Source organism: Falco cherrug, chromosome 13 (genome assembly GCF_023634085.1).
Source record: "Falco cherrug isolate bFalChe1 chromosome 13, bFalChe1.pri, whole genome shotgun sequence".
In the NCBI taxonomy this organism is placed as follows: domain Eukaryota; kingdom Metazoa; phylum Chordata; class Aves; order Falconiformes; family Falconidae; genus Falco; species Falco cherrug.
The window spans coordinates 34,641,978-34,656,242 of NC_073709.1; the positions used below are offsets into that span (position 1 = coordinate 34,641,978).

Here is a 14,265-nt window from a genome sequence, read left to right on the forward strand (position 1 = left end):
CCCTCACCGGGAAGCGCGGCTCAGCCCGGCGCCTGACGGGGCGAGGCGAGCCCGGTGGCGGCACCCCCGGCCCAGCGGGGAGCGCGGCGGCCGCGGGGGGCCGGGCCGGGCCGGGCGGGGGGCCGGGCCGGGCCGGTGTGTTTCGGGCCGAGGCCGCGGCCCGCCCCGCCCCGCGGCCTTAAAATGGCGGCGGCTGGCGGGGCCGCGGCAGAGCGCGCAGCCATGGCGGGAGGGCGGGGGGCGCTGCTGCTGCTGGCCGCGGCGCTGCTGTTCGCCGGCGCCGTGCTGGCCGCTCGCGATCGCCCGCGGCTCTTAGGGGCCCCGGTGGACATCGCCAACACCGGCAATGACGAGGGCCTGCAGCGGGCTCTGCAGTTCGCCATGGCGGAGTACAACAAGGCCAGCAACGACATGTACTCCAGCCGGGTGGTGCGGGTCCTGAGCGCCCAGAAGCAGGTGGGTGCCGGGGTGGGCACCGGGCGGGGGGCTGGGGGCGGCCCTGGCGCCCTCCGGCGTGGTGGTGGTGGGGCAGCTCCCCTGGGGGCGGCCCTGGCGCCCTCCGGGGCGGGGGGGCTCCCCTCGGAGGTTCCTTTGGAGAAGGAGCAGGCCTCAAGCCTGAGGGGTTGTTCAGGCTGGTGGTTTTTTTTACGGAAGGGGAATAAAAGCCTTTTTTTTTTAATAGTGTGGGTCATACCAGTCTGAATACCCTGGAGTCTGTGTGTTACTGAAGCAGCTAGTAAATGCCTTATGCTGCTGCTGAGCTAACGCACATCTCTGTTTACTAAGGAGACTGTGCTGTGCGCCTTGTTTACTTGGATTTTGTTTGCCCTTTTTGAAAGGGTGCCAAGTGCTTCTGCTGTGGAGGCTGCCACAGGTGGTCCCCTCTGTACTTTTGGAGTTTGGTTTCCACAGTGTCATCGGAAAACTGCGGTTCCACTAGGCTTGTCTTGTCAGAGAACCTTTCAGTATGTGCTGCAAATAAAACTGCTTCTACCCGCTTGTCTTGCTGCAGATTGTGTCTGGAATCAAGTACTTAATGGAAGTTGAGATTGGCCGGACAACTTGCCCAAAGCCAGCAGCTGATCTCCAGAGCTGCGCTTTCCATGGTGCGCCGGAGATGGCTAAGGTAGGCTCCAGAGCACAGTGTGCTGGCCTCTGATTTCCCAGCCCCTTCCCTCTGGCTGATGTAGCACAGAGAGGTAATGGACAGTGTCTCCTGTCTGCCCCAGCTACGATCAGAGACCTCGTGCCTTTACCCTTAACTAAATACAGCTCTTGTGGAACTTGTCTTGCCAGACGATGGTGGCGGAGAAGGCAGGGCCTTTTTAACCTGTTCTGTAAGTGGGCATCTGAGGCTGTAGCATGTGGAAGACTGTGTGCCTCAGTCCTCTTAAAAAGTGCTTGTGGTCTGGATCACAAGGATATGTGGAGGAAACTGCCAAGCCTACAGGTGTCCTGGCTCTGTCCTGAGTCCCCGTACCATTCACTGCTCCTCTTGTCCCATGGTGATGTAAACATGCTTGACTTGGCTAAGCACTGATCGCAAGAGGCAGATTACCCCTGTTATCTGTGTCCACCAAGCTGTTATATGGGAGTTTTGCCTAACAGCAATGCTCTTTAAAAAGAGTACTTCAGACTTTCAGGTGAGAGCACCAGATGTATCTGCCTGCATCTGGCTTGCGTCTAGTTCTTCCATAGTACTTCGTTACTTCTGCTAATCAGTGATAGATTTAGCTTCTCTGTGTACCTGCCTCTTCTGCCTGTGTGTATGAGAAGTGTAACTGCACACAAGTGTTGTCAAACACATAACTAGAAGCTTGGGTGTACCATCATGACTGTTGCAACAGCTTGGCATGTGCATATACAGATAGCTGTGCAGGTGTGCTTACCTGCCCCAGAGACTTTATGTTGGCTGTTACCCATGCTGAAAGCTTTCCTGTGTGTGAATGGACAAAGGAGATGGTCATTCTGAAGAAAGGTTGACTGCAGCTGCTGTGTTAGTGTTTGGGAGAAATGATTCATACTGAGCAGGTACTAACAAGGGTGGTGTTCCCAAATACTTGTCAGGAGGGTGCAAGTCTAGAGAGCCACAGAAGCTGCTTACATTCTGGATCACATGGGGTAGTAAATTGGTGTAGAACAGTGGTCAGTGACACTGCTTTTTTGCTCTTAATCTGACAACTGCCTTTTTCTTTCTCTCCTTAGCACACCGTTTGCAACTTCACAGTGTATATTGTTCCTTGGCTGAACGAAATTAAGCTATTGAGCACTAGCTGCCAATAAGCCTATCTTTGTTCCAGCAGAGACCAGCAACCAGTCATTCGGATTTAAAAGAAAAAAAATAAAGCAGTAACAAATTGAGATGGGTTTTATCAATGCCTGTTATCTACTTATGTATGCTTGTGCTATGCAAGTTAAACTATGTTAAACAACTTTTTCTTCTTGGTAACTTCATTTTAGGGCATTCTTCCTGCAGCTTTCCTGATTCTAATTTAAAAAAGTGACTACTGTAAACATAAAAACTTAATAATTGCTGTGGTGTGTGGTTTTTCTTTGAGCTCCTGCTGTCTTGGAGGGAGGATTTGCTTTTATTTTTGACCTGGTCTGTCATGACCAAAGAATGGGGTGAGAAGGAATGTGGGGGAGGTAATCCATGCCTCCTTCACCTGACCTCTGGTTTTGAGTAAGAGGTGGAAGTCCTTAGCTGTTTCCACTGAAGGAACACTCTGCTTTTGAAAACACTGCAGTATGCCAGCACTTGATCTTGGGAAGATTAGCCAGAGCTTGTACTAAGGCTGTGATTATTTCAGATCCTGGCTGCTAACTGTGACGTGGCAAGGCTGCCCCCATGGTAATGCAGCTGTGCTGTGTTAAGAATTAACTGCTCTGGTATCTTCCTGTGCTGCCTTTGTGTTTTAGGAACCCTTTCTTCCAGTGGCACCTGGTCTGCACAGGTTCTGTCCCTAGCTTTTTCTGCGCAGAAAGCCCCAGAGCTTTCTAGTTCAAGTAGCAGCATTAGTTCACTTTATTTCTAACCTAAACTGTGATCTGTGGAGCTGGAGGAACAGCTTCTTGTGTGTGTGCCTGACCTGTGACGGCCTACGCTTACAAGCAGAGACACCTACACTGGAGCAGGTTGGTGACAAACCTGTCTCGGGGTGGGGGGGGGGACTGAGCTCTGGCTGTGTGTTAACTGAGGGCAATTTGAATGGTGTCTCATCTGGGCAAATCCCTTTAAATCGGCAGGCAGAAAGAATCAGCACCCATGAACTCTTACGAGAGCTGGATGAGGTGTTTCCTATTGTGCTGTAATGGATTTGTATTGCAGGGAAATTGGGGATACTGTACCTGCATGGTAAAGGACAGGTGACCCCAGTACCCATAACCTACTTAGCCTCTGGGCAGCCTAGTGCAAAAAAACCCTCTGAAAGTTAGTGAAGTTGGTGTTAAGTGGATAATTATTAAGAAAGTAAGTTACCAGCCAGTGTAGTTTTATAGCAGATGGGTATTATCTGGACAACCTGGTTTTGTTCTGTAAGTGTGAATGTTCCCCAGAAGCAGCCCTTTAAATCCAAGTGGCTGGACAAGCCTGGTGGGGTTTTTCTCTCAGCCAAGTGCGTTGCTGCTAGTTTCAGTAAGTAGGGCACCATGTTTGGTGGTGGTATGAGCGTTGCAGGGAAAGAGCTCCAGGTCTAGGGAAAAAAATGTAGCTTTTCAATGTCTTGTGATGTCCCAGAACTCAAGGAAAGAGACAAGGAAGCTTCCCTGAGCAGAAGGCAAGTCAGAAGGGAGCTTAGGATTGTGCACAGGAGGGGTCTCTTCATTTTTACTTCTGGGGGAGGACTGGAAGGAAAGGAGCAGGATTCCTCTGAAAGAAATTTGATTTTCAGGTAATAGGGGAAGGTACAAGGTCAAGAGAAGGAGTCTTGGGAGTGGGTGAAGGTGCTGAGGTGAATGATGGGCGTGCTTCTTGTTTTTCATAGTCCTAATAGTGCATTTCCCACTTGCGTCTGCTTTTCCATGTTTTGAAGTAAACATAGTCCTTTCAGTGTAAATCTTACCCAGGGATAAAATCAGTCTTGTGTTCTGTTGTGCCCTATGTTAATCCTCAAGCCCGGGAGTCCCGTGCCCTGTGCTGGTCCTGTTTTGAAAGGAAGATTGGAGAGGTGCAGAGAAGAACTACAGAAGTGATCTGATGGCTGGAGGAAGCAGCTGGAGGTGGTAGGTGTAAGGATGCTGTTATTTGCCTGAAAAATGAGAGCTAATGCAAGCACATCTTTGGGCATGGGGGAGCTTGGATCTAAGGAAGGAGAGAAAAACAAGAGAGTAACCAGAAAACAAGCTTCTAGTGGGAAATAGAGCTCCCTAGGAGTGCATCTTCTGTGGGTTGCTCTTTCTCCCAAGGGAAATGCCACTTCCCATCGCTGCCGGGGTCTGATGAGCTTGTGGTGAGCACAATGCCAGATCTTGATTCATATTGCCAGGGGGATGAGCTGGTTGCCCAACACTAAGGATCTCCGTCCAGGATATGCCCAGATCCAACAGGAATTATTCACTCTGCCTCCCCACCATCGTTGTCCCATTCCTTCTGAGTGTTGTGCATGAAGATGGCCCATTTCTCTTGCCTACCGGGTCAGTGACTGTGCAGGTGTCCATCTGCTGCGCCGTTGGGTCAGTTAACCCTGCTGACCAAGGAAATCCTGCTGCCAAGCTGTGCAGCTGCCCTCACTTGCCATTTTTCTAACTGCTCCCTTCATTCATACATGCTGATTCCCCATTTTCCAGTCTGTCTGTACAAGTGCTCAGCAGCAGTGAAGGGGCTTTATCATGCATTTGGTGGGTTTGCCTGTGTTTCCCTTTTGTTGTCTTGGCTTGATGCCTGGGTGGGTAATTGCACCGGTCTCCTTAGTAAGGAGGCTAGGCAAGAGCGGAGGATGCAGGTGGGTGTAAGCAGGCGTTTCCTCCACTGTAGCTGTATTTATTAGCCAGCAGCTCTGAACAGCATGCAGGAAAAAGGGTGGCTGTGACAGAGAAAATGAGACTCGAGTGTTTTGAGTTCCTGAATCCAAAGGTCTTGCATTTTCATGTTGAAATGCCAATGACTAAAGGCACGAATGAAGGGTACACATTACCCCATCCTCACAAGCTGCTGAGTGTCAGCCTTGGTGACTGTCCCTATGTGCTCTCCACTCACAAGCTGCTGAGTGTCAGCCTTGGTGACTGTCCCTATGTGCTCTCCACTCAGAGCAAATGCCAAAAAAGCTTGACCTAGTTTAATAAAGCACCTTCCACTGTGGGCTGTGTTACTTTGCAGCAGGCTAAGAGCATTAGTGGAAGTTCCCCTGCCAGGAGCATTTTGCTTGGCAGGCCCTTCTGTTTGGCTGGCTGGCAGTAGCTGGGTCAGCTGAACGCGCTGCCCTCGTTTCTGGCTGCATTCGCTGCCTGACTTTTTCAAATGTCGGTGGCAGATGTGAATGAGTGACTGGAGAAGCATTTATTTCGTGTTGTCTCTTATGCTCTGCTTGTGTCTGACAGATCAATTCTGGGGTCATGCTTCCTTAAACTTTGGGGGGTCAGAGCTTTGCTGCTGCCACAGCTCGTGAACCCAAAGCTTCTCCCTGGCTCCGGGACTCAGGGAGAGATTTGGGGCCAACTGGCTGAGAAGTGTAGCTCTCCTTAGCAGTGCCTGCACCTGCAGGCCCATAAGCACATGGACTTGTAGCTCCCAGCTCTGCAAAGGACAGCTGAGGCACAGAGCTGTGAAAGTCATGATGGTTTTGGAGCCCGAGTATTACTGGTGTGCCACAGCTATGGCATGTTCAACTGAAGGCAATGGGGCAATATCCCGATCAGCGTGAACAAGCAGAAGTATTGATCCCACCTGATGAAGCTGGCAGGATTGAGCCCATCTGGCTTTTTTGGAGGACATCTGTGGGATTCTGTGATAAAAAGCAGTTTTACCACAAGAACTGAAGAGCCCAGAGTGTTGAGAAGTGTGGTACAGGTTATCTTTGGGTTTTTTACCTTGTCTGAGACCCTTGCCCACCCCTTCCTCTGCCCATGGCCCAAGACCTCATTTAAGCTTAAGCCTCGGTCCCCTGTCCCTGCATTAGATATGTCCTTATCTCCAGCCCTGGCTGCTGCACGGACCTTGGACCTTGTAGCTTTGCCTCCAGCCCCTTCTTCTGCTCCAGCCCGGGCTCCCTGGAGGGCCCCTGGTCCCAGTTCATCCCCTCGCTGTGTTCTGGGGCTGTTGATGAGCCCTGTCCCACCCTCAGCTCTACTGGCTGTGCTGAGACCCCGTGGGACTGTGCCCTGTCGGGGGGACATGGCCAGTGCTGGGGCCCCCTCAGCTCCTGGCTCATCCCCTCCTCGCGCTGCTCCCTGGAACCTGGTCCTGCAGGGTCTTTCTGAGATCCTTGGAAGCCATCTCAGCACTCCTGCCAGGTACCGTCACCTCCCTCTGCACACAGGCTAAATCGCAATTTCCTGCAGTTATGAAGGGAAATGACCATGAGAGGATCCAGCTCACCACGCAGCCCTGCAGCCCTACGGCCGGGCTGCCTGCTGCTGTGGCCAACGCCCGTGTGCTCAGGATGTGCAATATTGCTTACCCGAAGGTGTGGGGACCTCTTGGTGAGTGTCTGAAGGTGCTAGGTTGGTTGTATTCATCCTTAACATGCAATGTCTTAGTATCACTGTAGTGTGGATCCTTCATTTACCGATCAAACCCGCACCCCAGTTTGAATCTTGGTGCTTTACCTCTTGATGACGACACCGGAGAGGTAAGACTTCAGATCCCTTTCCTTGCGGGATGCAGTGGTGATCTAGAGACCATTTCTGCAGGGTTCAGCAGGAAAGTGTCCTAAGTTAGGTCACTGCTGATGATGCTGGGCTCCTCCTGTCACCCAGCTTTGGTGGTGGCCCGCTGGTGAGAGGGTGCGAGGCCAGGTGCCTGGTTCTCCTCTCCAGGCGGCATGGCCCCAGGCTTGGCAAGGAGGGGTGAGGAGGACTCTTGGTGCCCACCTGGCTTGAGTGAGAAGAGCAGCCAACCTGCAGGCTCCACAGTGCAAATCCCTCATGAGCATCTCCCTGCTGTCCCCCTCTAACGTGGGGCATGGCTCACCGTGACAGTGGACCCTGGGGCAGGACCCAGGGCTCAAGGTGACACTTGCTGAAGCTTCTTTTCTGTGTCACTCACATGGCGTTGCTCAGCCTCTGTGAGCGAGTGGGCTCCCACTGTAGGATTTTGCAGTGGGGAAGCAGAAGCTCCTCTCCATGATAAGCTGGTGCGTGAGTGTTGGGGTGTGCGCTGGGTGTTCCTTCTGACCTTGCCAGAGGTGGGTGTGGGGATGTGTGTGCGTAGGACTGATGATGGGGAAACCTGTCTCTGCTTCCAGCCGGAGGAAAAGCACCGGTGACTCATGTTGCCCTCGTTGTACCGTGCCTTGCTGGGAGGCACCGTCCCCTCTTCCCCACCAGCTGAGAAACATCATACCTTGTGCCATGCCACCTCCACCCCTTCTCATTTAAGCACCCCAGGGTGATGGGGCTGGGGCGAGGCCACCACCAGCAAGCGAAGGCATGTCCCCCCGGTCCTTACCTCCTGGCCTGCATCTGCAGGTGGCTGGTGCTGGAGGTGGCTCTTGCTGCTCACCCGGCAAACGGGCGTCTTGGCTCCTCACAGCAACAGTCTGTAGGGCGTGCTGTGAGGCAACACCACTTCATCCTCTCACCTTAACGTGGAGAATGATGGGAAGAAAACATAAGCTTAAAACAAAACCTGGGTGTGTAAATGTTCTATCAATTAAAAAAAAAAAATAATGTGAGCAAGTAGGAACCAGTGTGAGTGCTAAAAAGTAAAACTTTCTCCCTGAGGGACTCTTCTGAAGAGAGATCTTCTGCAAGATGTTCTCATAGACAAGCCAGACCCAGCAGCCTCCTCTCTGTCCTCCCGTGGAGTGCAGGTACCACAAAGGGCACAACCCCCAGCTGCAGAAGGAACTGGGAATCTGGCCTGGCCAGGGAATTCGTTTTAGATCTTGAATAAAAAAGTTAGCAAGAAAAGAATGGTTTCAGGTGAAGTGGCGACATTTACACTGAGCACACCCCTCTCCCTTGCCATAGGTTAAGTCCCCCCATCCGTACGGGTGAGCCGCAGCTTTCTTCCCTCCTTATGGGTCCAAGGAGGGAAGCCCTGACATCCCTGCAGAAAAGTTATTATCTCCAAGTGCCAGAAGTGGCTAAGGAGCTTAAAACCAGTGGCTTTAACATCAGTGAAGCCTGAATCCTCCTCGTTCCCAGTGATGTTGCCCACTCTTGGCTGTGGAGTGGTTGGTGAGGCTACTGCTGTCACCCTCAGAGGCCTCCGGTGCAGAGACATCCTGCCTTCCCTAGGGATGAGGGGACCATGGACCACTTCTCTCCGAACATCTTCAGCCCTCTGTCATCTCCCGATTGAATTGCTGCACTGACGAGTTCTGCCAGGCTGCAGATTGCTACATGACAGAGAGGACGATGAAACACCACCCTCCGTCACACGGCAGCAGTGACAGCTGCAGGGCTGGTGACCGGCTCTCTTCTCCCCTGCTTGCTCCATCACTGTTGTAGTCCTGGGTTGACAAAGGTGCCAGACAAACTGTGCTAGGATCCACCCTAAGCAGCTGCCAAGGGAAGTTTTTACCTCTGGGAACCAAAGGCCAAAAGCACAGTGATTCCCCCCCGCACTGGAGCATCAGGAGACTTCTGTGGTTAGTGAGCCTGTTGTTGCTAGTCAACAGAGCTGGATGAAGCCAACCGTGCTGATGAGGAAGAGGCTGGAGAAAAGTTTGGCTCACTTTTTTTTTTTTTGGGTGACTTCGGTTTGCAAATGCAGCCATGCTAGTTCTGAGCATGTCTTCTCTGGAGGAGAGGGCACCGGAGCTATTTACAAAGATGCTCTTCACATACCGTGTTGCAGCTTGTCCGGGTGAAGCTGGATGTGCCAAGCTCTGGTTGTGCAAAGGTGTGACGCGGTGAACTTGGGGGTCACAGGGCTGGTCCCCAAAGGGGTGTCTGGGAACCCTCCAGGAGCTGGCTCCCCTCAAGAAAAGCAGTAGCCTCTAAAATTAAATTAGCTTTGGACCTCAGCATGGCTTGGCTGGGCACGTTGGCTAATTACACTGACCTTCCCTTGTTAAAACTCATGGGGCTTGTTAAGGTGGCTACAGATTTTTTAATTATCTATTTTTCCTCCCCAGATAGTAGGCCTTTTCACTGCTTTCCAGATTACATAGCTGGGACTGTTTTTCATATTCAATCTGACACTTTGTCTCCTGCACAGCCTGGGTAGCTCAGTAAAAATTATTTTTCCTGTAAAATGTTGAGAGAATAATGAAATATAGTGTTTCCACATGTCTGATGTGCTTTTTGCCCAGCTGGCGTGCTCAGAGGCTTTCCAACAAAACTGGCTCTGGGATCTCAGTGTGATAAGAAGCTGGAGAACTGGGAAGAGACTTTTTTGCTCTGTGCTGTTTTAAACTACCCTCTCCCAACTATAGCCAGTGTTTCTTGCGGAGGCTTGTGATGGGAAAGCAAGAAGCAGCAGTGTTCAGGTATTAGTGGAAAAGGAGCACGGACATGCTTTCAGCAATACAGCACAAATCAAGAGCTCTCAGAAAAATCTCATTTTGACCCCTTGATTGCCACCTCTAATGGGAATAAAGCAAGCCCCACGCCTGCACTCGCCGAGGGAAGCAGCTGCTGTAGAGGAGCCCACTCTGCAGCACAGGAGGGTACAGCTAGGTGTTTCATCCCCTGAGCAGGCGTCGTGGGGGTCCACTGTGCCTGGAGCTGCCCGGGGAGGGGGGGGCAAGTGTCTTTTGTGCAGAGGGGGGACAGGCTGATGTGTGGGCAGGACTCACGGGGAAAAAGGCTGGTCTGTGCCGGGGTCTGGTGGGGTAGGATTCACCAGGGAACAGCTGTGGCTGCTGTGAACCTATTTTTCCACCTCATCACAAAGATTGTCAGCTCAGTGCTAACCACAAAGCTTCTCAGCTGATGGCTGGGGGAGGGGGGGGTAGGGGGTAGGCAGGGAGGACAGTGCCTGACAGATTTTCAGACCCTCTGCTGAGTTTGCAGTGCTGACACTTTGGAAGACCCCAGCATCCTCTGGCTGTCAACAGGAGCAATTCGACCGGGAGGTAGCAAGGATGAGTAGTGAGCAGTGAGTGGGAAGTTAAACACTGGCCGCAGGCTGGCATGTTTTGGTCACGTTTCAGATACCTACCACATTTTATACTGAGTACGCTGAAATTGGCCTCTTTGTCCTCAGAAGGGGAAAAGCGCTCAGTGCTTCACCATCTCTGGGGCTAGGAGGGGAGAGAGGAAGGTGACGGCTTTGCCTCCTCATATGTTGCCTATCTGGAGAGCTTCCAGTGGGGACCGATGCTCACTGTGCTGCGCAGGGACAGGACGGGAAGCACCGGGTTGGTGCAAAGCCATGGCCCAGGGATGCTGTCCACAGCATCCTTGCCCATCCTGCTGGTGATACTCACGGCAGAACCTGGCGTGGGAGACAATTTTTGATCTAAAGAAAAAACACCGTGTGCTGAAGTGACTTGCTTGGAAATGAGCCTGCCTCTGGGCCTGCACTATAAGCTGCATGCCAGCCCTAACATTTTTTTTGCTTATGATTTTTTAAAGAGGATTGGAGAAGTCTTTAGCATTTCAATTGTTCTTCGAGCTCTTTAAAGGAGAAGTGCTGCCAAGGTGCATCCCACAGGGGGTGGAGGGAGCGAGCCCCTCTGTGGGGCTGAGTTGCCAACTGGGGTTAAAGCACATCAGCCATTTCTGGCACCCAACGTGGGGCTCAAAGGGTTCGAGATAGTTACAGGTTTGACTGGAATGTGCTAGATTGGATTTACAGCTGTTATTGCTGTTTAGCGCTTAATTGGCAGGCTCCTGTGCTGTCAGGAGGCTTGCTTGTCTTACTGTATATTAGATTCTAGTGGTTGTTGGTGGCTGCTTTTTGCTTTCACTGCTTGCTGTGCTGCAGTACGGCTGATCACCGAACCGTGCTGTGCCCGGGAACATTTTGGTGACAGCAATGGGGATGTGCCTGGGCTGGCGGCCGGCCAGGGCATGGCTGCTGTGTCTGTGCTGCCCTACGGGACAGGCTTGACTCCAGTGTGCACTCAAGTGGAAGGAACTGTGACCTGTGGATGAATCCATGTGGGAGAGGGACACTCTGAAGCATCTGTGGCCATGAATAAGTCCACGCTAGAACAGGTACATCTCAAAGTGTCTGTGGCTGTGGTTGTTGCTGTGCTGCAGCCGGTATGCCTTTGAAGGGATTCTGGCCCAAGGATAAGGCCAGGCTGCTGCAGGCGCACCTTGAGGCATCAGTGGCTGTGCATGAGGTCATGCTGGAGCAGCTCACCACCATGGAGAAGCCCATGACAGAGCAGGTACACCCCTGGAGGGACTGCAGCCAGTGCTAAGGCCATGTTGGTGCAAGTTTTGTTCGGAAGGCGTTGTGGCCCGTGGAGAAGGCCACTCTGGAACAGGTGCATCATGAAGTGACTGTGGCTGTGCATGCATCTATGCCGCAGCAGGTGTCCTCCTGGAGAGACTGTGGCTCATACATAAGGCTCCACTTGGAGCAGGTGCAGCCTTAAGGGACTGCAGTGGGTGGGTAAGGCCAAGCTGGGGACCAAGGGCAGGAGTTCATTGAAATGTTAAACCTGCCGGTCTGGTCCAAAGGAACCGGGGGTGGAAATGGTAATGGAAATACCTTTAAATTATTGTCACCAGAGATCTGAGTTGCATGTTATGGGAATTACTATAGCAGGAACCCCTTGTTGGCAGCCAGGCTAGGAGCAAGGGGAGGAGTTTTGCACAGTGTTAAACCCTATAACCTGGCCCAAAGGGACCAGGGGTGGAGACTGTAACGGAAATACCTTTAAACTGTCGTAACCCATGATTTGAGTTGCGTATTATGGGAATTACTATAGCAGGAACCACCTGAACCAGCGGAGGACAAGTCTTACAAGAAGCAGCGCGAGTGCAGCAGGGACCTGGCCTGAGCTGGCTTTGGAGCACAGTAACTCCCCCCAGCACACCACCTCTCCTCTCCGGAGTGACCACCACAACAGACGGAGCCCAAAGCCATGGACTCAATGAACATTTTGTGGACGTTGGTGTCCACCATTTCACAAGGGTGGTCTCCATAGACTAAAGGAATGATACCTGTGTATTATATCAAACGAAGGGAAGGTGGGTGGTGGTTAATGAGGATGTATTGGGTATGTGGGACCTGGGCGTGACAGAAATGGTATGGAGTAAGGGGTGGAGAATGTGCTGGTTTTGTCTGGGGGAGTTAATTTTCCTCATAGCAGCCGGCGTGGGGCTGCGTTTGGGTGTGTGCTGGGAACAGTGCTGGTAATTCAGGGATATTTTCGTCGTTGCTGAGCAGCGCTTGCACAGCGCCAGGGGCTTTTCTGCCCCTCCCCCAGCCCACCAGCGAGCAGGCTGGGGGGCACCGGGAGCTGGGGGGGCACCCAGCCGGGACAGCTGACCCCACTGAGCCAGGGGTATCCCATACCACAGGGCATCAGGCTCAGCACGTCCAGCTGGGGAAGCAGGAGGAGGGAGGGATGCTCAGAGCGATGGCGTTTGCCTTCCCCAGCCCCGTTGGGCTGCTGGAGCCCGGCTGCTGGGATGGCTGAGCACCTGCCACGGGGCCTGGGGGGGGAGTCCCCTGGTTCGCTTCGCTTGTGTGCGCGGCTTTGGCTTTACTTACAAAATTGTCTTTATCCCAGCCCATGAGTTTTCTTGCCTTTACTGTTCGGCTCTTTCCCCCCGTGCCGGGGCAGGGGCGCTGGGCTCCCGGCTGGGGTTTGGCACCACCAGCTGCCTCTCCCGGCGCTCAGCTGATGCTCCCACCTCCTCCAGCCTCGTACCTGTAACCCGAAAGCTTTCCACAGGGGGTCAGCATCTCACAGGGGATGCAGGATGCCAGCCAGGCTGGGTTCTTGTCCTTGGCAGGAAAGCAAGGCAGAGCCAGGCATCTGCCACAACCCTGTCCCCATCCCAGCAGGTAGGTGGCCACCTCCTTCCAGGTGCCTCCTGAAGCAAGGTTTGATACAGCCTGCCTGGAGCTGCGTTTGAATCATGGAATCACAGAATCGTTTAGGTTGGAAAAGACCTTTAAGATCATCAAGCCCAACCGTTAACACAGCACCGCCGTGTCCACCGCTAACCCATGCCCAGCCCCCCCTGCAGAGCCCCCTGCCCCCCGGCAGGGCAGCACTGTCCCCAGCCTGGTGCCACCTGCCACTGACTGAGGGAGCGCTCCATCCCCTCGCCCCGAGCATCGACACCGACATTAACCAGGGCTGGCCCCAGCACGGAGCCCGGGGGACACCCCGTGTGCCCGGTGCCAGCGGGATGGGACTCCATTCCCCACACCCCTTGGGCCCGGCCGCCAAACAGCTTCTAACCCAGCACAGAGTCCCCCCAGCCCAGCCATGAGCCGCTGGTTCCTCCAGGAGATGCCGTGGGAAACGGTGTCCAAGGCTTTACCGAGGTCCAGGCAGACACCATCCACAGCCTTTCCCTCATCCGCCGGGCAGGTCACCTTGTCACAGAAGGAGATCAGGTTCATCAAGCAGGACCTGTGTTTCACGAACCCATGCTGGCTGGGGCTGATCACCTGATTGCCCTGTACACGTAGCAGGATGATCTGCTCCATAACCTTCCCCATGGTCAGGCTGACAGGGCTGTAGTTCCTGGATCCTCCTTCTGGCCCTTCTTGTAGATGGGCATCACGCTGGCTAACCCTCAGTCTTCCAGGACCTCCCCAGTCAGCCAGGGCTGCTGATAAATGATGGAGAGTGGCTTGGCGAGCTCCTCCGCCAGCTCCCTCAGCACCCTCGGGTGGATCCCACCCAGCCCCCCAGACCTGTGTGTGTCTCAGTGGAGCAGCAGGTCACTGACCGTTTCCTCCTGGACGGTGGGGGCTTCATTCTGCTCCTGGTCCCTGTCTCCCAGCTCAGGGGCTGAGTGCCCAGAGGGAAGCTGGTCTTGCTATTAAGGACTGAGGCACAGAAAGCGGAAAGTGCCTCAGCCTTTCCCTCATCCTTTGTGGCAACGTCCTCCTTCTGTTCCTAACGTATTTGTGAAAACATTTTTTGTTACCTTCTACGGCAGTGCCCAGCCTGAGTTCCAGCTGGGCTTTCGCCTCTCTGATCTTCACCCGGCACAACCTCGCGACATCTCATAGTC

General features: G+C 53.4%; 1 protein-coding gene and 1 long non-coding RNA gene across 2 annotated transcripts; both read left to right on the top strand.

The window, feature by feature from the left end:
- The first annotated feature begins 168 nt into the window (after positions 1 to 168).
- Positions 169 to 2,534, top strand: CST3 (cystatin C). The gene is made up of 3 exons (XM_014285743.3): positions 169 to 456; positions 1,013 to 1,126; positions 2,206 to 2,534. Exons 1-3 carry the CDS (start codon positions 184 to 186, stop codon positions 2,281 to 2,283), a joined length of 465 nt encoding a protein of 154 aa, XP_014141218.2. The 5' UTR covers positions 169 to 183; the 3' UTR covers positions 2,284 to 2,534.
- Positions 2,535 to 5,195: 2,661 nt separating this feature from the next.
- Positions 5,196 to 9,387, top strand: LOC129737248 (uncharacterized). The gene is made up of 2 exons (XR_008734864.1): positions 5,196 to 7,967; positions 8,128 to 9,387. It is a non-coding gene; the product is annotated as an uncharacterized LOC129737248 (long non-coding RNA).
- The last annotated feature ends 4,878 nt before the right edge of the window (positions 9,388 to 14,265 follow it).